Source organism: Bos indicus, chromosome 24, assembly GCF_029378745.1.
Source record: "Bos indicus isolate NIAB-ARS_2022 breed Sahiwal x Tharparkar chromosome 24, NIAB-ARS_B.indTharparkar_mat_pri_1.0, whole genome shotgun sequence".
Taxonomy (NCBI): domain Eukaryota; kingdom Metazoa; phylum Chordata; class Mammalia; order Artiodactyla; family Bovidae; genus Bos; species Bos indicus.
The window spans coordinates 20,845,838-20,869,615 of NC_091783.1; the positions used below are offsets into that span (position 1 = coordinate 20,845,838).

General features: G+C 43.9%; 1 protein-coding gene across 12 annotated transcripts in view; it reads right to left on the minus strand.

Moving 5' to 3' along the window:
- The window catches only part of FHOD3 (formin homology 2 domain containing 3), a 522,587-nt gene that overhangs the window by 133,987 nt on the left and 364,822 nt on the right, over nt 1-23,778 (minus strand). For 4 of the 12 annotated variants that reach the window (XM_070778523.1, XM_070778525.1, XM_070778522.1 and 1 more), the window contains exons 11-14: nt 10,583-10,678; nt 7,270-7,605; nt 6,571-6,645; nt 1,691-1,804 (exon numbers count right to left, since the gene is read on the minus strand). In XM_070778523.1, the coding sequence (XP_070634624.1) occupies nt 1,691-1,804; nt 6,571-6,645; nt 7,270-7,605; nt 10,583-10,678 (621 nt within the window). The remainder of the gene's footprint in view (nt 1-1,690; nt 1,805-6,570; nt 6,646-7,269; nt 7,606-10,582; nt 10,679-23,778) is intronic. The other 8 variants (XM_070778526.1, XM_019986701.2, XM_019986700.2 and 5 more) reach the window with 6 other exon arrangements.

Here is a 23,778-nt window from a genome sequence, read left to right on the forward strand (position 1 = left end):
GGACCTCCTGTCCTTCCAATTTCTCAACCTTAGAAACCTCCAAATTGTCCACAGTGAGTGGATAATTCACCTGGATCCTTCAATTGGCATTCACCTCGACTTTTCCACAGCCTAGCCCCAGAAACTATAGCAATGAATGGAGCCTACTTCCTTGCTCCTAAGGAGCTGGCCACCCGGCAAATGTAATATCAAGTCAGACTCTAATATTCCTCACTTCAGCCTCAAATCTCACATCTCATAGGACAAAGGTTCTCTTTCCAGGTGACCTCTCTAGGAGCACAGGAGACCTCAGTTGATCCCCAGAACGAGTAACCTAGGGTGAAAAGCAGAGATTTCATGGCAATCCATCTGCTACCTTATGACCAGGACCAAGCCAAGCCCAGATGTGACCAGCTCACGACCACACTGGACTGTGCCACCTGGGAGTCTGACACCAGTGGGTTTAGGTACCATTTTAGAAATTAAAGGTGGTGTGCGGCCAGGCAACCCCCTTCTTCCAAGATCTCCAGTCGGCAAAACACCCTTCAGAATATACTGGAGACCATGCGAATATGGATTTGTTTTAAATTTGGGATTAGAGGCAAATGACCTCTGTGAATTGCTCACTTCTGAATTTCTGATCATTCACGAGCTGCTGGACATTATATCTCACCATTGTACACGGTCAGTCACTGGACCCACACAGTGGGGTTCAAGTGTGCCTTATCATCTGCTCAGAAAACCACCCTCTAAGGTGAGGGTTGACATAATCGGCACATACCCTCAGGGATTAAATAACTTCCCAGTGAGAGAACTGGAACCCTGGCCAGTCTCCTCTAACTCGGGGCTCTTGCCATATAAGGGAAGCCGTTTTTATTGTTCTAAAATTACAGGCCTTACCTTTCCCTTGTAAACACATCCTTGTGCAATCCCTTGCTTCTAGGAGTAATAATAAGTTCCTTTCTGGTGGTCTAATTAATACTCTTGCCAAGTTAAATTCCATCCACGGACCCATGTAATTCATTTGTTTTCTGGTAGGTCCTGAATTAATAAAACAACATCTTCAAGGTGCCCTTAAAGGGCCCACTACCTCCTGATGTACATAGAATGAATCATTCAAAGGCAAAAATGGATGTGTATAACACAAATTGCAGGGTTAACACAAAATCTAGAACAGTTTTTAAGGGGTGAATCAAAACATTCACATTTAAATACTTTAGAACAAATGTGTATACCTATCTTTAGGATGCTGAGAGAGAAGACAGGATTACCAATAAACTACCACCTCTAATAAGACAGTTACATAGTACAGTGTGAAAGAGAGAAAAAGTCTTACCTTTGGACTATACTCTGTCAAGGGAAATATTTCAGATTATTCTTTTATACTTTTCTTTGGGCACTCTTTTTTAAAAAACTTTTTTATTTTGTAATGTGGTGTAGCTGATGAACAAATAATATCATGATACTTTCAGGTGAACAGTAAAGGGACTCAGCCATACATATACATGTATCCATCCTCCTGCAAACTCCCCTCCCACCCAGGCCACCACATAACATGGAGCAGCGTTTCCTGTGCCATACAGTGAGTCCTTGTTGGTGATCCATTTTAAATACAGTTGTGGGTACATGTCCATCCCAAATTCCCTTTGGGCACTCTTAAACTGATTCCCTTCGCTTGAGGACAAGGAAGCAGTCAGTACATACAACCCACCTTTCAGGCCTGGCCTCCTGTGGGGGTGAGAGGGATGACGTGGGGGTGGTGGGCACACTGGATCCAGGTGAAGGTCTCGAGGAGTGATGAGAGTTGTTGCCAAAGCTGCTGTATCTGAAGAGTACAGAGGGTTAAGTTGGGGGCAGGAAGGGACAGAGAAATGAGTACAAGCCACTAGATGAATAACACTCGGCAAACTGTCTTAATTTTTACAAGAAAAACAGGTCTAGACAAGGTAGCACTGTTAGTGATCACCCTAACTTAGAGAAACTTACTAACTTCATTTTTATTATTTCTTATTAGAGAAGCTTCCTAAAGTCCCAAACTGCTAAGTAGCGGGTTATGATAAAGGGCTTAAACAAAATCCTCATGTTCTCTTCAGTCGTATCCGACTCTGTGCGACCCCATAGACGGCAGCCCACCAGGCTCCCCTGTCCCTGGGATTCTCCAGGCAAGAACACTGGAGTGGGTTGCCATTTCCTTCTCCAATGCAGGAAAGTGAAAGTGAAATCGCTCAGTCTCCGTCCATGGGAGTTTCCAGGCAAGAGTACTGGAGTGGGGTGCCATTGTCTTCTCCGTTTCCTTTCTAAGTGTACATTAAAACTAGTTGCTAACATAAATAGAATCCAAATTGCTTTGAATTGAATCATGAAGATTTTTCTTGCTTCTAGGATCAAACCTGCGTCTCCTGCACTGCAGGTGGATTCTCTACTGCTGAGCAACCGGGGAGGCCCTGGTGGTGGTACTGCCGCTGCTGCTGCTGCTAAGTCGCTTCAGTCGTGTCTGACTCTGTGCGACCCCATAGACGGCAGCCCACCAGGCTCCGCTGTCCCTGGGATTCTCCAGGCAAGAACACTGGAGTGGGTTGCCGTTTCCTTCTCTGGTGGAGGCACAATTAGTGTTAATTCCATCAAAGGTCTGCAGAAAACATCAGACAACTAACTAAAGAAACATCTTACTAAAAAATTCTCCTTTAGGTGTTTCTGAATCAATTTCATCTACTAGACGCCATAGTCTCGTTGCATGCCCAGCAATCAAGGAGCAACTGTCTCCAGACCTTCTAGGCTGGCCCGCCACTTAGAGGTGCACATATCGAATGTTTTCACCCGATATTGGTCTGAGGACGTTTCACCAATATGTCCTCAGAACCAAAATGACAGCCACTAAGTTTCAATGAGCTTTTATCTTCTCCCAGTCAACCCTGACAAGTTTCAGGATTTGTTAAAGTCTAGGGCTTTCTTGTTTTTTTTTTTTCAGAATAGCTGTTCTTTAGCTAAGGTGGATTTAGCTATTATCAGCAGAGCTTTGTCTTACAACCTATTCAGCGACAGGGCAGGGCTGACTCTACCTTCTAAATTGGTTAGGACACACTACTGGAGTGTGTGGGACTCCAAGGGCTGCCATGATGGAAGCGCACAAAGACCTTCCCATACACAGTGGATCCAGTACAAGTTCCCACCAAGAGAATCAGTACTAACCATTCTAGGAGGCCATTTGACCTCAAACTGTGGATATCCACTGACCAAATAAGTCTACTTTTGGGGAAGTTAACATAACCTTACTTACAGTGATTTATATACTAAAAGCATCACACAGGAAGATTCTTACTGGCAGCTCCTTGAGATCATGGCAAAAAACTGGAAACTACCCAACTAGGTAACAGTGTGAGGATAAGAAAGTATGGTGTAACACTCACTGATGGAATGTTACGCAACCATTAAAAATGACTGCCAATTTATAAGTGAAAACATGGCAAATGTTCATAGTGTGTTTATACCTGCACACATACCGCACGCAACATCAGTTTATAATATTATACAGTAAGTTTGATTACAATTGTAAAAAATATCCTCAAAGGTAAAAGAGAATGCATAGAAGAAAGCATAAAATAAAGATCATCTATTTAAAAAAATAGAATACAGAAGTAAAATTTCAGATTTCCTTAATGAATTACTATATTATAATAGAACCTAAAATACTCATATTACCCCCAATCTATCCTGTGTTGCTAAGTCTGCTGCGTCTGCTGTGTTGGCTTCTTATTTGTCTCTTTGCTGTCATGTGTCAGCTTGTGCTCAGTACCAGGCACACTGGCAGGCAGATGGGGACTCACAATGCTACCCCCCACCCTCCCCCGGTAACACACCATCTTCATGGCACTTGGTTTCTGGGCATTCATCTTCTCATTTCTTAAAAGTCCCAACGCGCTGCCTGTCCAGCAGGCTAACTGCTCCTTCTCTGAGTGAGTGTTGGCTTGATTTTTCAAGTGGCGGTGGTGGTTTAGTGGCTAAATTGTGAATGACTCTTGTGACCCCAAGACTGTAGCCTGCCAGGCTCCTCTGTCCATGGGATTTATCAGGCAAGAATGCTGGAGTGAGTTGCCATTTCCTTCTCCAGGGGATCTTCCTGACCCAGGAATTGGACCCATGTCTCCTGCATTGGCAGGCAAATTCTTTACCACTGAGTCACAGGGAAGCCCATTCTGTCAATTACACCTCAATAAAAAAATTAAAATACAAGAGGGTCACATAGGCCACAGAGAAGAGGGAAAGCAAAGAATAAGATGATATGAAAGAAAGGAACCAGCAGAGAAGGGAGAAAAAGCCCAGCAGGAGAGAGGAGAGAAGCAGCAGGCAGCGGGCCCTGCTCAGGAGGGAAGGAAGCTGCCCCAGACCTTGGGATCCTCCAGGAGACAGGCCCCGTGCTCTGGCTTCAGCCCTGCGTCACCCAGCTGTCTGGACACTGAGCTTGCTATTCTACACAAGCATCTAAAACCATCCCTTCCAGACCAAAAGTGGGCATCCCAGAGAATGTTTTAACAGGATTACTTTACTAAAATTATGTCTCAAAAACATTATGGAAATAAAACAAGCAGAGAGTCATTTCCCCTCCTTTAGTTTCTCTAATGGTTGAACAATTAATTCGACTACCTTGTGGTCTGTCCAATTTTGCATCTCAATTTCAGCTAAACTAACTGAATTCACTGCACAGAGTTTTATGTTTTTGTTTTCAAAAAATTCTTTTTAATGACTAACTGCTTGGTTTCTATTATAACCTATTCAGTTGCAGTCCACTACTGAGCAGTCAAATGTGCAGCCATATTGACCTGGGACAACCACACTGAGTGAACATCAGAAAATTAATAGGTACAAACAATATTTATACAGTATTCAAATTCCTGTCAAATAATTTAAAAGTTATTAACTTTCCTCAGCTAAATCCAAGCTGATTCTCATTCACAAGCTGTGTCTGACTCTTTGCAACCCCATGAACTGTAGCCTGCCTGGCTCCTCTGTCCATGGGATTCTCCAGGCAAGAATACTGGAGTGGATTGCCTTGCCCTCCTCCAGGGGATCTTCCTGACCCAGGAATCGAATCCACATCTCCTGCATTTCCTGCGTTGGCAGACAGATTCTTTACCACTGAGCCACCCGGGAAGTCTCACAAGCATGAGGCTGCTTTTCTCAATTTATGTGTATATTTATTTTGGCCAGTTCCATGTTTCTATTGCTCTCATCCCCCAGGACTGTGAGTGGTACTGAAGCCTGGGGCCACGTGGGAGGGACTCGGGCCCAGAAAAGCCCCGTCAGGGCCTGTGAGTCCATCACCATTCTGGGCTAACACCGTCCTGCTAGGGAAGATGAGGTTGCTAGGATATCTTTCTTCCAGTCAAATGTGTTGCTCATCACTTGTACACAGATACTATTATCAAGGGATATAAGAGCTATGTCAGATGCATTTCATGAAAATTGTGTGAAAGATCACAGTAACTCAGAATTTTAGACCTAAAAGAGACTGGTACAGAACTTGTTGTTTGGAGGTATTCAAACAGGAGGTCACATATGCCCGAAAGTACACAAAGCCATTCTGGCTGAGTAAGCCATCTCCAGTCACCAAACCACTCTGTGCCTCCATTTCCTCACTGAATATACATGGGGCCATCAGTTAATACTGATTTTTATTACTGATTTTGGACAATTTGATTGTTTGAAATATTCAAACTCTCTGCTCCCCATTCTCTGCTCTGCAGAGAGGTCCTGATCCAGGCATCAGCGAAGAGCAGGCACATGGGTAAGCGTACAAACACCTGCTGAAAATTCCCTGAGCATTTTTGATTTGCACACCTCCTTCCCTCGGCCTCATCTCCAATTGGCATAGGAATCACTGAAGCATCCATATGTAAATAATGCAATTATATTAGCCAAGATATGGAAGCAACCTATACGTTCATCAACATATGAATGGATAAAGAAGATGTGAGTCAGATATATATCGATATACACAATGGAATATCATCAGTCATAAAAGAGAACAAAATAAAGCTATCTGCAGCGACATGGATGGACCTAGAGATTGTCATACTAAGTGAAGTCAGTCAGGGAAACAAATACCATATCACTTAATAATACATATGGAATCCAAAATATGATACAAATCCACATATCTATGAAACAAAAACAGACACACAGATACAGAGAACAGATTTGTAGTTTCCCAGGGAAGGGGAGGAGACTAGATTGGGAGTATGGGATTACCAGAGGCAAAATATTATATACGGGGTGGATAAACAACGCTACACTATAGCACAGGGAACTATATGCAACATTCTGTGACCAAAAATAGTGAAAAAGGATATGAAAAAATATATGTATAACTGAGTCACTTTGCTGTACAGAAGAAATTAACACACTGTAAGTCAACTGGACTTCAATAAAAATTTTAAAACATAATTAAATTAATGCCCAGGAAGTGATTCAAAATGGCAACTGTTTGCCATCTCACAGGAAGTTATGAGCAGTGTCTGAAAGAAAATCACCGTACATTAGAATGAAAACTGAAAGCTACAAAAAAGAGAAAGGAGATAAAGAAAAGACACCCACCTATTAGAAGAGAAAGACCGGAAGTTGTAAGGCTCGGAGGCAGAATACGTGCTCAGATGGAGAGAATCAGAGGAACTGTGAAAGGAAGGAAAACCCACTCAAGAGGCTGCCTGGAAAGCTGGCGAAGCCCCTTGCTGCATTCTGCAGATCAAGAGAGATGGGCTTGGGGCGGGAGGTGGGGGGTGCTTTAGATTCTGACGTCATGCTTATGTTTATAAACCTTACCTTCATTAATCCATTTTTAGTAATGGCATTAGAACACAAGAGCTCCTCAATTGGCACAGACAGGATTTTCTTCTGTGTGTGCTAAGTCGTTCAGTCTTGTCCGACTCTTTGCCACGGTATGGACTCTAGCCCACCAGGCTCCTCTGTCCCTGGGATTTCCCAGGCAAGAATACTGGAGTGGGCTGCCATGCCCTCTGCCAGGGGATCTTCCTCAACCAGGGATCGAAGCTGTGTCTCTTACATCTCCTGCATTGGCAGGTGGACTCTTTACCACTAGTGCCCCCCTGGGAAGCCCATATTTTGCCTGCATGCTATAATTAGTGAGTGGTCAGGGACTTTACACAACTGCTGCCCTCTGCTCTGACCCGAATTAACACAAGCACAGTGCAAGATGAGCCAGAGGATGCAGCTAACACGCCCGTGTCACCTTCCCCTGGGCAGCCTCACGCAGGCCACCACGTGGGCTGGATCTACCTGCTTTCCTGCTGGGACTCGGCTTCCTTCTCCTTGGTGGACAAAGGCGAATCCTCAAAGTCATAGGAGAAGAGGTGGAAGGGGCTGTGGGGCACGTAGGGCAGCTTTTCTCTGCTGGGTGACGCCTTCGGGGGCGCAGGCGCACTGGAGGACGGCCAAGAGGCCGGGGTGGGGCTGGGGGGCGGCCGCAGGGCGGGCCCCGAGGACCCTCTGCCCGAGGGGGTCCCCGCCTCAGCACTGGCCGCCAGCGGCTTCCCCGGCGAGGCAGCGGCGGGGGCTGCATCCTTTTCGGTGGCGGTGGCGGCGACCTCCGAGGCAGGGCAGGCCTCGCTGCTTCTGCAGCAGCGGAGAGGAGAGGGGAAGAAAGGAGAGGAAGAGAGATTGAGGAGAGAGAGAGCCAAGGTTAAGAAAGGGGGAAAAGACGCGTAAAAACTCATCACCGGCAGGGCTGCTGGCTTCAGAATCCGGTGGTGTTTCTTGACCTGCGGCATAGAAGCCAGAAACCCTGCTTTTCCCAATAATCCTGACGCCCTGGGCTGGCCAGTCTGGGAGGTCAGACCAACCTGGCCTCCAAGCAAACAGGGGCCTTTGTGAGCGGATCTCATGGGGCCTCAAAGGCTCGTCTGCACCTGCCCTCCTCACCCACCAAGGGTACCCCCCCAGTTGTGTTGGCACTGAAATTTCCACAATTTGAACTTCATTTCTTTGGTTCAACAGGGGATCCTCCTCCTTTACATCCCAGACTTGAGGATAAGTTATCCCACAAGCTCCATACTTAGGAGTTAGGGCTTATGGATCCTTTCCGGAAAGCAAGCGTGGAGAAGGGAAAACAATGCCAGCAGGACATGCAAAGAACCTGAAATGAGGGGCTGGTAGAGTGAAGACACATTTTGCCTGGTTCACAGGCACATTTCCCCCAGGCCTCCTCTACCACTAAGCCCTAGACATCTAGACCCCTGCAGGCAGGCCTGACCCTGCCACAGACACAGTCATGGAGACTTCCACCTTCAGGGTGGATTCGAAACACTTAGATGTCTTGATGCCCACCTCTGTCACTGGAGTCCTGTGCTGTACTTAGTCGCTCAGTCGTATTTGACTTTTTGCCACCCCATGGACCTTAGCCCACCAGGCTCCTCTGTCCATGGGAATTCTCCAGGCAAGAATACCAGAGTGGGTTGCCATGCTCTCCTCCAGAGGATCTTCCCAACCCAGGGATCCAACCCAGGTCTCCCCCACTGTGGGTGGATTCTTTACTCTGAGCCACCAGGGAAGCCCACTGGAGAATCTACCTTAAATTCTGCAGTTTTCAAAACCACAGTCCCTTTCCCAGAGAACTTGACTCCTGGCCATGCCCATTTGGGAATGGAACATGAGCTATGTTTTTTTTCTTTCCTACCTCAAATTCGGAGCTCCATCTGTGTATAAGAGCAGGGATATACTGGTTTCCCTGGCTCAGAGGGAGAATGGGATGAGACCACACTGCGGTGCTCAGGGCGGGCCTGGCACAGGGGGTACATACAATGGCACACACATGTGGCGGGTACACATGGCAAGCATCCAGGGAAACAGCCAGCAGGACGAGGGAGCAGTGGAAGGCACCGGCCCACAGAAGGAAGCGGAACCTTTCCCACCACTTTTAAGTCTAGCAGCTTGACACCAGGGAGCAAGTAGCGTCACATCCATGTTAATGAACACCCTGGCTGAGATCAAACCCTGGGGCTTCATGTGCACACCCTGTGCTTCCTGAAACAGAAAAGTCTAGTCTGTACAATCTCAGATGAAGATGCCCTACAGCACCAGTCGTGCCATCAAAGATACTGCAGGGGTAGGATAAACTGCCGTCTATCTGCATCAACAACCATCCCGTGTAAAGGCGGCAATGGTAGTCAGGATGCCTTTAGAGGCTGCTCTTTCCAGCCAGATTCTTCCATCTGGTCTGGGGGTGCTACTGAACTGTTTAAGTCCCTGAGGGTGAAGGGCTTGTGTGGGTGGAGGTCACACCATGTACACTTAAGCACATGAGGAGCCACACGGGTGTATTTATTGAGGGTCCACATAATTTTCTGTGGCTCATTTTCAGCCTAAGGTGGGACTGTCATTTGAACCTCCTACTTTCCCAGAGCATCCCTAACTAAAGTCACTACCCCCGAGCCTGGCACTCAGCACAGGCCAGGGAGGGGGTGCCCTGGTTAATGGCCACCTTTCACCCCCTCACTCTCGAATGTGCACCTCACTCTCTGTGGACACCTAGTGGTCATTCCTTTTCCATCTCTACATTCTGCTGGCTTCTTCCTGGACATTCCCCAAGTGGGGAAGCAGTTCAGAGAGAAGTCCATGGCCCCAGAGAGCCGTGGACATTCCAGTGCATCCAATGGGCCTATCTGAGAACTTTTACTTGCGTTGGTGACCTGGAGAAGCAGGTCACAGCAGCAAAGAATCCCATTAACTTTGAAATTGGTAAAAGAAAGATTTTAGCCTTTTGACTTTGCTTATTTGTGGAAAAACTAACAGCAAAAATATCAAAGTGCAGTGTAGTCAATCAAGTGAAGGAACTGATTATAGAATTATTTTTGAATACTAGAAAATGAAATTACCCATGATCAACTTTTATGTTTCATACAGACCTCATTTGGGGGGAAATATCCACCAAATTCACAAGTATCTACAAGGTGCCTTTCTGTTAATATTGTTTGAAGACAGAAAGGATGCACCTTGGAGAGGTGAGTAGAAGAAAGAATACTCCCCCAAAGGGTTGAATAGCTCTGAGAGTCATTCTGGGCATGACAATAAATGCTGGGATTTATTTATTTATTTTTTTCTGTGCTGTATGGGGGTGAAAAGTGGTCCTGTCCATTTGGATACAAATCAAAGTACATTATTACTCTAGCAGTCATCCACATATTTTAGATAACATTATACTGGTATAATTAGCAAGAAGAAGGGGACACATGTAATTATTCTTCCTATAGGGCAGAAAGGGTTAAAATTTTCTGAGTGTCTCATTAGTTATTGCCAATGTGACTGAGCCCAAGCACTCAGGGAGGGGACAGTGGGGAGAAAAGCAGCTGGGTGTGTCTTCCATAAAGCGTGGTGAGGGAGGCAGTATTTGAGTAAAAAATACAGTCCTTTAGGGAAAACATGCTCAGTTATATTTCTAGGAAGCTAGTCACTCTGGGGCTGTGTGTGCAGGGAACCAGTGCGGAAGGGAGCCAGTGAGGAAGGAAGGAGGCTACTGAAGGATGCTGCAAACTCTCCATCAAGAAGGAGCCTCCAGGCTTTCAGTGGGAGCCAGGGAGGGTCCAGCCCTCGGTACCTGTCCTTGCCCTGACAGGGGGCATCGTCCTCTCTCTCTTCCTCTGAATTGGGCTCCGTGACTGGCTGCTCCTCCTCCTCCTCCTCCTCCTCAACCCTGAGACAAGGCCAGGAAAAGAGAAATGCACACAGAGACAAGATGGAAAAGCGAGATAAGCATTACAGACAAACAGGAAGATGAAGCCAAAAAAAAAAAAAAAAAAAACAACAACAACAAACCTCCAGCTGGCTGAAATGAAAAGAGCACACTTAATCTGTTAGGAGAAAAGGAGACAGTTCTGAGATGGAGAAATTTAAGTGTGGGTCGGAGATGCAATCACCTGGACCAAGCCAAATTTCTGTATTGAGCTGGCTGGATGCAACTGCCTTGCACACCCCCATCCGGCTCCCACCAACCCCCCCCCACATGAACTCAGAGCTGCCTCTGGCCTCAGGCCGGCCTCCCAGGCGGTTCTCCTCCTGCACACGGAAGGTGGGTGGCTGTCCTGTGGGCTGCCCGGCGCCGGCAGGGAGCAGTCCTCACGTCTCCACTGCGTTCCGTCCAGCACCAACCTCCACGTGGGCAGGTGGTTTCTGCATGTTACTCCCTCATTCGCAGTCAATGTGTCTGGTGGTGGAGGGCTGATCCCCCCCCGCCCCATTTCAAGGGTTAACACATGGCCCAGGTGGAATCCATCCAGGCCACCCCTGGGATTTCTCCTGGTGCCTTCAGGGACGAGAAGGTACAAGGACACCCTAAATTGAGTGGAGGAGGGCTGCCTGTGACTGAAGATGGTCCAAGAACAGCAGAGTTGGAGAGAGAGAGAGAGAGGGAGGGAAAGTGGGGGATGGAGAGAGAGAGAGAAAGCAGTCCCCATGACAGTTTTAATACTTGGATCTAAAATACTTCTGAAGCTTCACTAACAGAAGATAGTAACTGCTCATTTGCACTTAGGATAGTTTAACTTGAGTTTTGTTCCTGCAGCTACACAAGGACAGACTCTGATAACTGATTCATTTCCTTCCTTGGCCTCTAAATTCTGTCGACATGTGACTTCTGTCACCATCCACGTGGAACACCCTGAGGGCTTCTTAATCCCTTGTCAAAGGGATTGAAACAACTGGACTCCGATGACCTCCATCTTTGTTCACTTCAGCCCCACGTGCTGGACCTCACGATCACACAGAACTAGCCCACCTCGGAAAACCTACATCCAGACTTCTACACCTGCACCTCCCCTCCCCAACCACAAGCCCCATCCTCCAACTCTCTCATTTCTCTCCTCCCACCGTAACTCTTCTGCAACCTCAGTGTCCACCTCTGTTTCCAAGAGGAAGATTGTCCTCCACCAGTTCCTTCTTGCCCTCAGTCCTCATGAACTGACCATTCTCACTGCACCCATCATTTTGCCAAGATCTTTAACTCTTTTGCCCCAGTGTCCTTTAGTCATGGTTTTTAATTTTTACTGAAATACAAAATATATACATATAAGCACACGAACCACTGAGGTTTCACAAAATAGACACATCCCTGTAATCAGCATTCCTTCAATGCTCCTGTTTAATTGCTTCCCTCCTCTACCTCAAATAGCACAAGTCAGCCTGGCCTGATTTTGTCCTCCATCTAAAGGAATCATACTGTATCCAGCTTCTTTTGTTCAACATTACACTTGTGAGAATCATCTATATGGCTACATGTACTTGAAGATCATTCTTTCTTGTGGCTGTATACCATTCTCTCACATGGATACACTATAATTTAGTTATCCATTCTACTGTTGATGCTAACCAGGTACTTGTCAGTTTGGGGTTATTTTACCTAGGGCTGTTATGGATACTGTCGTAGATGTTTTTTTAATGTTTTTGGTCATAGGATATGCTTAAGTACATCTCTGTTAGAAACTGTCAAACACTTTTTTAAATGAATGAATGAATTTACATTGCTATAAATAGTCTATAAGCATTCTGGTTGTCCCCACATCCTTGCCACGATTTGATATTTTTGCCTTTCATTTTGCCATCTAATCTGAGGGTGAGGTCTCACTGTAGCTGCAGTTCACTTTCCCTGATGACCAATGAAGCTGGGCACATTATTATACTTTTAGTGCCTATTTAGATACCCTTTTTTTGAAGCGTCTAAGTACTCTGCCTTAAGAACCTGTAGGTTGTCTTTGCATTCACTTTATGGTGTCTTTTAATAAATGTAGTTTCTTAATCTTAACGGGACCCCATTTATCATTTTTTCGAACTTTGAACAGTTCCGTTCAGTCACTCTGAATGGAACTGTTTTCAGTCACAAAGTTCGTGTCTGACTCTTTGCAACCCAATGGACTGCAGCATGCAAGGCTTCCCTGTCCCTCACCAACTCCTGGAACTTGCCCAAACTCATGTCCATCCAGTTGGTGATGCCATCCAACCATCTCACCCTCTGTCATCCCCTTCTCCTCCCACCTTTAATCTTTCCCAGCATCAGGGTCTTTTCCAATAAGTCAGTTCTTCGTATCGGGTGGCCAAAGTATTGGAGTTTCAGCTTCAGCATCAGTCCTTCCAACGAATATTCAGGACTGATTTCCTTTAGGATTGACAGGTTTGATCTCCTTACAGTCCAAGGAACTCTCAAGGGTCTTCTCCAGCACTTCTCCAACACTTCAAAAGCATCAATTCTTTGGTGCTCAGCTCTCTTTATAGTCCAACTCTCACATCCATACATGACTGGAAAAACCATAGCTTTGACTAGACGGACCTTTGTTGGCAAAGTAATGTCTCTGCTTTTGAATATGCTGTCTAGGTTGGTCATAGCTTTTCTTCCAAGAAGCAAGCGTCTTTTAATTTCATGGTTTCATGGCTGCAGTCACCATCTGCAGTGATTTTGGAGCTTGAGAAAATAAAGTCTGTCACTGATTCCATTGTTTCCCTATCTATTTGCTATAAAGTTATTAGACCAGATGCCATGATCTTGTTTTCTGAATGTTGAGTTTTAAGCCAACTTTTTCACTCTCCTCTTTCACCTTAATCAAGAGGCTCTTCAGTTCCTCTTCAGTTTCTGCTATAAGGGTGGTGTCATCTGCATATCTGAGGTTATTGATATTTCTCCCAGCAATCTTGATTCCAGCTTGTGCTTCATCCAGCCCAGCATTATGCATGATGTACTCTGCATATAAGTCAAATAAACAGGGTGACAACATACAGCCTTGACGTACTCCTTTGCCAATTTGGAATCAGTTTGTTGTTCCACATCCGGTTCTATCTGTTGCTTCTTGACCTGCATACAAATTTCTCAGGAGGCAAGTAAAGTGGTCTGGTATTCCCATCTCTTGAAGAATTTTCCACAGTTTTTTTGTGATCTACACTAACCTTTGATGGTTGGTGTTTTTTTGTCCTGTTCTAAAATGTTTTTTTGCTTACACCAGAGTCTTAGAGGTAGTCTCTTATTTGTCTCTCTAAAAGCTTTATTATATTACCTTTCATATTTATAGTTGATGTTTATCCATAATTTATTTTGCACATCATATGAGATAGGGTTCAGATACTTTTTTTTTTTTTTTTTTGCCTACATAGACAGTTGGCCCAGAATCATTTAGTAAAAAGGCCATATTTTCTTCAAGTTAGTATCATCTTTATCACTCATCAGGTATGTATCTGTGGGTTTCTGGACTTTTTCTCACCAGTAATCAATTTTTCTACCTTTGAGAGAATCTTTGAACACTATCTGAATTACAACAGTTTTATGATAGATCTTGACACTCAACATATAAGTCCTTGGCCCTTTATATGTTCATAAAACTTTTGAATCAACTTGTCACTTTCCACAAAAATTTTGATGGACTACTAATTAGGAGTGTATTGAATTTACACATAAATTTGGAGAAGAACTGACAACTTTACATATTGAACCTTCCAATCCATGATTATGGTATATCCTTTATTTACATCAAACCTTATTTCAATATCCTTCAATTTCTTTTAAAGCTTGAAATTTTCAGTACAGGTATTATATATTTTCTTTTAAATTTATTTCTAAATATAAAATTTAATTCTACTGTTGTTGTTGTTCAATTGCTAAGTTGTGTCTGACTTTTTGCAGCCCCATGGACTGTAGCCCTACAGTCTGCTCTTCTGTCCACAGGATTCTCCAGGTAAGAATGCTACAGTGAAGTGCCATTTCCTCCTCCAGGGCATCTTCCTGACCCAGGGATTGAACCCACGTCTTTTATGTCTCCTGCACTGACAGGTGGGTTCTTTACCACTAGCGCCACCTGGGAAGCCCTAAACAAAGATAGTTGTATTTAATTTGCTCCAGTTCTTATGGTTTTCTTTTTCTTGCCTTATTACACTGGCTAGGAACTGCAATATTACACTGAAGTGATGATACTAAGCATCCTTTCATTGTCTCAAATATCAGGAGGAAATATGAGCTTTGTCATTTATTTTTTGTAAGCATTCTTTATCAGATCAAAGAATTTTCCTTGTTTACTAAGAATTTTTGCCATATATGAGTGCTGAAGTCTATCAAATGCTTTCTTTCCATTCACCAAGATAATTATATGATTTTCCCCTTTTTCTCTGTAAATGCAATGAATTTCATTGCTTTTTAAAATGTGAAATCAACCTTGCATACCAGGAATAAATCCCACTTTGTTATGTTATCCTTTTTTTAATATAAATATCTTGGTTCTATTTGTTAATTTTTTATTAAAAAATTTTTAACTGAAGTATCACTGATTATAAAATTATTTAAATTTTTTTACATATATCTTCTGAGAATAGGTTGATCAATAATTCCTCTTTCTTAATATGTGCTGATCAGGTTATGCAAGTCTCATAAAGAGGTAGGGCAAAGAGTGTGACAGCTGGGAGGTTAAATAAAAAGAGATGGATCCAAAAAGGCTTAAAACAGACATGGCTGAACTTAGTGACTGATTACATGTGGCAGGAAAGGAAGAAAGAGGCATTGATTCAACCCCATGGTTATATGTCTCATACCTGGATTGAGGGGTGTCTCTGTCAGAAACGAGGCCAGTGAAACGGTGAAGACAGGATTTCTCCTGTAATGCCACAATCCACAAGTGAGCACACCTCATCTGTCCTTCTGAGTCGGGCACAGCTCACCCTCACAAACCACAGTCCTTTTTTCTTGGCAGTCCTTTTCTGCTCTAACAGCAGCCAAGTTAAAAACTATACCCTCAACCTTCAGCCAGAGGCCACCTTCCCTCAGCTAGGTGAGGAATCTGCAAATGTTATTACTGCTGGTCTGCCCAGAACCCATGAATCTCTAGCCTGCCAACCAATGGGCCTCTCCTCTTAAACACAAAACATGGAGCACCTCCCTTCAAAATAACTTGATTTCATTTGCTCCCCCAGGTACTTAGGTCATTTATAAGCAAAGTCTTCTGCAGCTGGAAAGGTTCATAGTCAAGCTGCCTAGGTTGTATTATACACCAGCTCCATAATTTACCAGTTATGTGACCTTGGGCCCCACTATCCTCCTCCCAATTTAGGATATCAATGGTACCCACCTTTTAGAAGGATTGGGTTAACATGTAAAGCATTTTGAAAAGGAGTGGTATATAGTGAACTAATCAATTTGCTTTAGCTATTAGCTCTAACATCATCATCACTGACTTTCAGGTCTTCTTGGGAAATCTCTACCATCCCCCACCAATGGATACTCAGAACTCTACTTGATTCACTAAGGAAAAGGTCACAGTGCTCTGCAAAGCATTCCCAACCACTGGCAGATAGCAACACCTTCCCCTTTATAATTTCCACCTATGCAAACTGTGTATTTTTGATCCTTCTCTCTTGCATGTAGCTGTCCTAAAGATGTATTGTTGTTGTTCAGTTGCTTAGTCATGTCCAACTCTGTGACCCCATGGACTGCCCCATGCCAAGCTTCCCTGTCCTTCACCACCTCCAGGAGCTTGCTCAAACTCATTGAGTCGGTGATGCCATCCAACCATCTCATCTTCTGTTGTCCCCTTCTCCTCCTGTCTTCACTCTTTCCCAGCATCAGGGTCTTTTCCAATGAGTCAGCTTTTTGCATCAGGTGGTCAAAATAATGGAGCTTCAGTTTCAGCAGCAGTCCTTCCGGTGAATATTCAGGGTTGATTTCCTTTAGGATTGACTGGTTTGATCTCCTTGACAACAATTCTGATCTACATCCCAACCTGTTTCCTCTTTGGGCTCAACATCTTCTGATCCTGCAATAAATCTCCCAGTGACTTGTGCATATTACAGCTTTACTATCATGAGTGGCAGAGCAGGACCAAGGACAGGCAGCACAATGACTCATTCAGGAAACCCACTTCCAAGAAGTCCCATGGTCAAAGTGCTGGCTGTGCCCAACAACTCAAACCCATGGAGAAGGAAATGCCCTCTCGAAGGGCACCAGATTTTCTATGCTTGATTTTATTTAATTTCATCCTAGTGGAATTAGTCAAACAAAATTATATTTTATGCAGATAATACTCAAGACTGAAGAAACAGATCAGACAATTTTGCTTTTATTTGAATTTTCTCTTAAAATATAATTTAATTTTGTTTATATTGTACTAAGGCATTCTGGGTGTTTGACCTCTGGCTTTCAAATACCTCTAGGGGTATTTTGCTTGTTTGCAATTGGTGAGGAGTTACTCAAGGGCACAAGCTTGTTCTGCACCCGTCAGGTGGTCTCCTTTTTACCATACACAGTCCCAGACTGGAGTCCACCCTCTTCACATGAGAAAAGCCACCGGCCCACAGAGTGACCAATTCCTCAGGGCACAATTTCCTTCAAAGCCAAAGCAATTTCCCCCAATTTGGGTCTCAGGCTGCTGGCATGTTCCTCAGACTTCAAAAAACAAACAGAAAGGAAAATGGATGTTGCAGAGATGTTTTAAAAGTACAACAGACACATTTTAAACAGCAGCAAAGCATATTCTAAGACCAAAGCAATCAGGAAGTGGAAGAGCTAAAGCAACGCATTCAGAGCAGGCAACCCACTCCAGTATTCATGCCTGGAGAATTTCATGGACAGAGGAGCCTGGCAGGCTACAGTCCATGGGATCAAGACAGCCGGACACGACTGAGCGACTAAAACACAATTCATATCAAGGATATGAAAAAATATTTTTTAAAAAACAATAAAAATACAACTATAAAAGTGAGCAAAATACATGATCATGGCCAATAAATCTGTATGAAATGATATCTGAAACCCAGAGTTTAATATAAATCAATCAGAACTGCAATGAGATAACATTTTTTGTCTGCTTGGTATAAGTAAGAAGTCTGAAGATAACACCAAGAACTGAAGAGCATACAGATCAACTGGCTCTCATGTATTGCTGATAAGACTGTGCATTAGTATAACCACTCTGGCAAAGTAACTGGCACCATCTTGTCAAGGTAGACAATTCATATCATAAGTGTGATTCACATCGCCTAGAAGCAGACTGCTATAGCCTAGGGCAGTGCTTCTGAATCCGGTAATTCTGTCCTCCAAGGGACATGTTTTGATGTTGGGAGACATTTAGGCTTAGATGCTGCATCCTACAAGGCACGAGGCAGCCCTACACAGCAAAAACATATTCAGTCCAAAATGTTAACTGTACCAAGCCTGAGAAACCCTGGGGAAGCCAAAGCATGTGCAGAGGATGTGAGTCTGAGAATATTCTCAGCAGTGCTGTTTGTAACTGACAAAAATGTAAACAACATAAATGCTCCCCAATGGGAAAAGCACTAAATATATTCTGGTATATTCCAAGCAGAGGAAACGGAAGACTTCTGTATCACGTGACAATATGGATGAACACTGAAAGTATAATGTGGACTGAAGAAAACAACTGCCAGGAGACACTACAATATGAAAACACTTTTTATAAAGTTAAAAAAGGCAAAATTACTAGACATACTATTGTTTTATATATAATATATATGCATATCTGATAATAGTAAAAACAGCAATAAATCCATAAGACAATGCTAAAGGATATTTAAGAGTGCTGGTTACCCAGGTCCAGAGATTTGAAAGTTGGAAGTTCATAGTGAGTTAAGGGTAATGCCCTGGGTTTCTAGCGGGACTGTAGTCTCATGGATATTCTTTGTATTAATAAGTAAATCTTACATAAAATAAACTAGGAGAGGGCCACACATGGACCAATGATGCCAATGTACCATGAACTAAGGATTGTGATTCATTCAACTCTGAACAATTCAAATTTTTTAAACAGATTTTTTAGAGCTGTTTGATTTTCATAGCAAAATTGGCCAGAAGGTTCAGAGATTTCCCATGGTAAGTAGCAATACAAACATGTTTTAAAAGTAAAGAAGTGTAACTACGGGGCAAGAGTTCTCTCTCCACATACCCAACAATTATTTATTGAGCATTTCTTATGTGCAAGATGCTGGGGTATAGTGGTTAATAGAGGTTCTCACCCTTAAAGTTTACAGGTCTGTGGGGGAGAAAGACATCAATTGCACCAGGAAGTATTCAAATGAGAAAAACTTCTGCAGTGCTGTTGGCCAAGTAGGAAATGACCAGAAGACAAGATGGGACTTTGCACACAACCCTCTCCTGCTCCAACATGTATACACTAACCTTAGGGTGAAGTCCAACTTGCCCAGCAAACACCCCCATCATCTCTCCATCCCCTACTCTCCATTCATCAACTTCCTCACCCTAGTTTTAAATCAGTCTGTTGAGCTGTCCACCCAACTCCATGGGCATTTCTGCTGGGGGTCCTTGAAGGAGCCATTCTCTCCACCTAGAGTTACTCCTCCCGCTCTGTTTCTCTAGTGGACCCAGTCCACAAGGACAGCCAGTCTGAGTAGTCACTGCCTGTTGGAGATCTTTGACCCTGAGAATCTCACATGGTGCTCAGCATGGAGACACTTGCTGTGGATAGTCAACAGATAGAGTGGCCAGAACTGGGAGATGACTTGGAGATCTCCCCCTGTTGCAGATAAGAAAGTCGAGGTCCAGAGAGGGCGAGATCACACAACCTGCCAGGAAGAACTGCTGATGCCATGAACTCAAAGCAGAATCCAAATGGGTTTCATGGCTCCTGCATCACTGCATGTTTCCACCTAAGCAATAGTGCCTTGGACGGGGCTTCTCGGTTCTCCTTGCACAGGGCTCAGACAAGACCATCTAGGACACAGCCACCAGAGTAAGGGACGGGAGACCTGCCCAGTGCCCCCATCACCCTGGACATGCCTGGTTGCCTAGAGGGAAAAAATCAGCATCTTGACACAGGTGTGATCATTTGTGGCAACTCATTAGAAAGCTCTGTATTAAGGTTTAGATAAGACATAGACATTCTAAATGCCCCCATTTAGTTCTACAAAATACATATGACATAATTAGATGAAAGAGTATTTCATGGAAATAGTGTGTTACTATGAATGTGATCATTGCCACTAATTTGTAAAATTAACAATGATCAAAATGGTAAATTTCATGTTATATCTTTTACCACAATAAAAAACTAAACTTTACATTTTAAAAACAGAAAAAGAAACAGCATGTTAAATTTATGTCAGACAAAGTGCCCCCTTGGGTTCCATCTGCATCCCTCAGCAAACACTTCAACTGGAGTTTGAACTTAGCCTCCCAATGACTCACACTTTCTCTTCACTTCAAGGCTGTTACTAGGCTACCAAGGCCCCAAGAAGAGATTTAAAATTTTCCAATTAGTGATCTTAATCAGTTAAGACATATCTCTGACCAACTGGAGCAGTGATTTCATTCAAAAACAGAGGTCTGTCATCCACCAAAAAAGAAGACACTTCCCTCAAAAGATTTTTTGCCAGCCGAGAGGATGAAAAGGCATCTAAGCTCCGCTGTTGCTCTGATGTTTCCATAGTGAGAACCCAAAGTTAGACAGGAAAATATTTATTGTCCCTGCAACACTCAAAGTTTAGAAGGAGTATTAAACACAGGCCATGGATACTGAATATACCTAGTAACTGGCCAACCAACCAGAACCTTAATGCATAAGCCATTATTTTGCTATTTTGCTTTAGAATAAATTACTAATGCATAAGCCATTATTTTGCTTACAGTAAAATACTAATGGATCCAGCACATTATTTTTGCTGAAAACATGGAGAAGTTGAATAGAATAGAATTCCAGTCTGCAGAGCATAAATATCAGTAGAAAAAAACACAATGAGTAGCCTAGTTACAGGCTTATTTAGAAGTAAAACGAATCAGTCCAGTGAAAACTACAGACTGCGGGGTGCTTCACTTCTTTCTTTTGTGGGTGCTTTGATTTCATGTTTTAGAAAAAACTTTATTCCAAGCCAGAGATACTATCTAATTGCCTTAAATGTCTCTTAGAGGCCTGAGAGAGCAGAACAGAAACTAGGAGGAAGGTAGACTGGGATTCTCTGTGACCTTTTAGAAACAGCAAGGATGCCAAGCACAGGCTAGGCAGAGTGTTTCAGAGGTTTCAGAGTGATCCTTTCTTTGTGGTTGGAAATAAATGCCTCTTTACTTTAAGGACTGGAAGAAGCATGAATCTTTCCTTCTTTCAGATTCTCTTCATGTATTCAGGTGTAAAGGTGTCTACCAGCTCTGACCCTTTGTCCATCACGGTGAGACTCCATTCCACCACTAGGAGAATCAGTGACACCCTGACACAGACCAACGATGGTCTGGACCACAACGATGGCCCATGTCCATTCTCAGCAGGCTCGGAAAGCTCAACATTAATTGCCTTAGAAATCAGTGTTTTCTCAACATGAATATAATGTTCCTGTGACCACTGTCAGCTCACTGAGCACGTGTGTGAGATAAAAATGACATTAGGCCAGGTCTCCCTTTATTTGGATCTCTCCTTATCAGTTTCCAGAGTTCATTCCCAAGAAGCTCCTTGCAAAATGCTTCCCCAACATCATCTCTGCCTACTCCACACTCCGTTTGTTTGGTTTTTTTTTTTTTTTTGCCATGCCAGATCTGCCCTCCTCAGCCTACATTTTCAGGATTTTATATTTCCCTACTCATTCAAAAGACTTACTACCAGGCTCCCTCTGTAGACTCCTGTCAGAGATACGCTCATTCCTCCTTCCACAACAGGATTTAATCAGCTCAGCTTAGTAATCATTAGAAAGCCCCTGATTCATATCCAAAAGGATCCTGGAATTGTCAGGGATTTAAAAAGAGAAATGCTTGCTCTACAGAATGGCCCCTCCCACCCCCATACCTGTGTGAACGGCCAACAAAATCAACTCTACCAGAAAGGGCTGTGAACAGTCAGGACATGGATGGGAACATGTATACTATAGGAAATGCGGCATTTGCACAGGTCAAGGGCAAGCCAGTTTGACACCAAAAGAAGAAAATTCTCAAAGCAAGTCAAAAACTTAACTAGAAACAAGAATCTTTCCTTTTCTTTGAGGTGTATTCACCATTTCCATAGCAAAGGGCTAGCCCGTTCCTGCAACATCACACCAAATAAGGCTACTCTGGCTTGAGAAGCATTCTCATTTGAAGACGACCAAGGTCAAGGTTCACTGACTCGGGAAGTAAGTCACCTTCTCAGTTTCAGACTTCCATGAGATGACAACTCTATCCTTTCACTTCTCTGCTCATGTGGTTTGCTTTCCCTGGGTTACAGGGGGTCGGGGAGAGGGTCAAAGCCCAGGCTTCACCCCTCACCTGCATGTATGTGACTTTCAGTTTATGCCTATCCAACTGCCTATGGGAAGTTCTACTTGTGACCCAGACTTCTCAAACTGAAAATGCCCACAGCTTACTCAGTGGCCTCGAGCCATCCCATGACCCTAACTAAGTTACTGGTTGTCTGGGGATCACCCCCAAACTCTTTCTTCTTTCCCACCATACAATCTACTCACCTTCCCACAAATGATATCCATCCCATACCTCGTCCCCTTCTCCCTGTTGGCCCCTCCACCTCTCTCCAGGGTGAGGTCCAGGCCTCCCCCCCGCCCGCCATTCCCCATTTGCTCAGCTCTCCTCCCATGCAGCCTCTGGGCTGTTCCCAGAGGGGTCTGGTTGAAACACTACCTCGATCTCACTTCTTCACTTAAAATTCAACAGTGGCTCTGTTCATTTTTACAGTTTTGCTGTTGTCTTCAGACTCTAGAGTCTAGAAAATCTAGAAATCAGAATCTAGAAAAATCCCCAAATTTAATGCAGCAAAGTCCAAACCCCCAAAGAAATATGTAATCTGGTCACAGTGAACCTTCTGAGAACCAGGAAGTGCTGTCACGGAAATCAGAAGGAAGCTTTGCAAAGCAACCACTCCCTCACACCTTTTGCTTCTAGTCCTTTCTTGATGCAGGTTCTCTCAATTCCGAGTTCATGCCCCTTTGCCTCCCACTCAGCCTCCCACCCAAGCCATGTTCCCTCCTTTGCTGAACACTCTTTGCCATTCAATATTCAAGAGACCACAAAGGGCTTCCTGGAGATTAAATGGTAACTTGGAATCACTGGCTATATTCTAATCACGCCTACCTGCAGAGGTCATATCCCTTGCTGGTGAATCTCATTAGTGAAATAATTATCATCAGATAAACCTACCCAAGTAGCTACTTGCTGCTCACGGTACCAATGGTTGTTAATCTAGTTGTGAAATCCTCTGGCATGTTCAAGCCAGTTCACAGAATCTTCTCGTCCATTCCTACCCATACTTATTTAACAATTACCTTCTTTAATAACAGTATCCGAGAAAGCTCCAGGGCATATAGTGACTGGAATAACACTGGGCTAATCACACATTTGCACTGCCTCTCTTGACTCACCTGCCATTCTATTAAGGAGGCATCATCACCTTGAGTTTACTGTGGAGGAGACTGAGGCCAAGCCTGGGGAGGAAGCGGGGACTGTAGCCGAGAACGTCATGTCTGTGCCCTCAATAACCTCAGCGGCTGCTTCTGCACTGCACTTGGCCAAATGTTCCCCAGGAGCCAGGACTGAGGTCATCCGAGTGATAAATTTTGTAAGTTAACACCAATTATGCAACACCTACTGTAACAGAGAACAAGCCCGACTATGTACAGAATCTAGTCCTTTGGCTCTAACCTTTGTGCTCGGTTGCCTGTGCTTAACTATGCAGGCTCTGTACCTTTTATAAAAGAATGTTGTCTATCGCCTGAAATATACAGGGTGATCCATTCACAAAACTTTGCCTGCCAGGCTTGGGAGGTTATATGTTGAAGGTATAACAATTTCCATTCACATAGACATAAAAAGTTGCAGAATAGAGAATAACA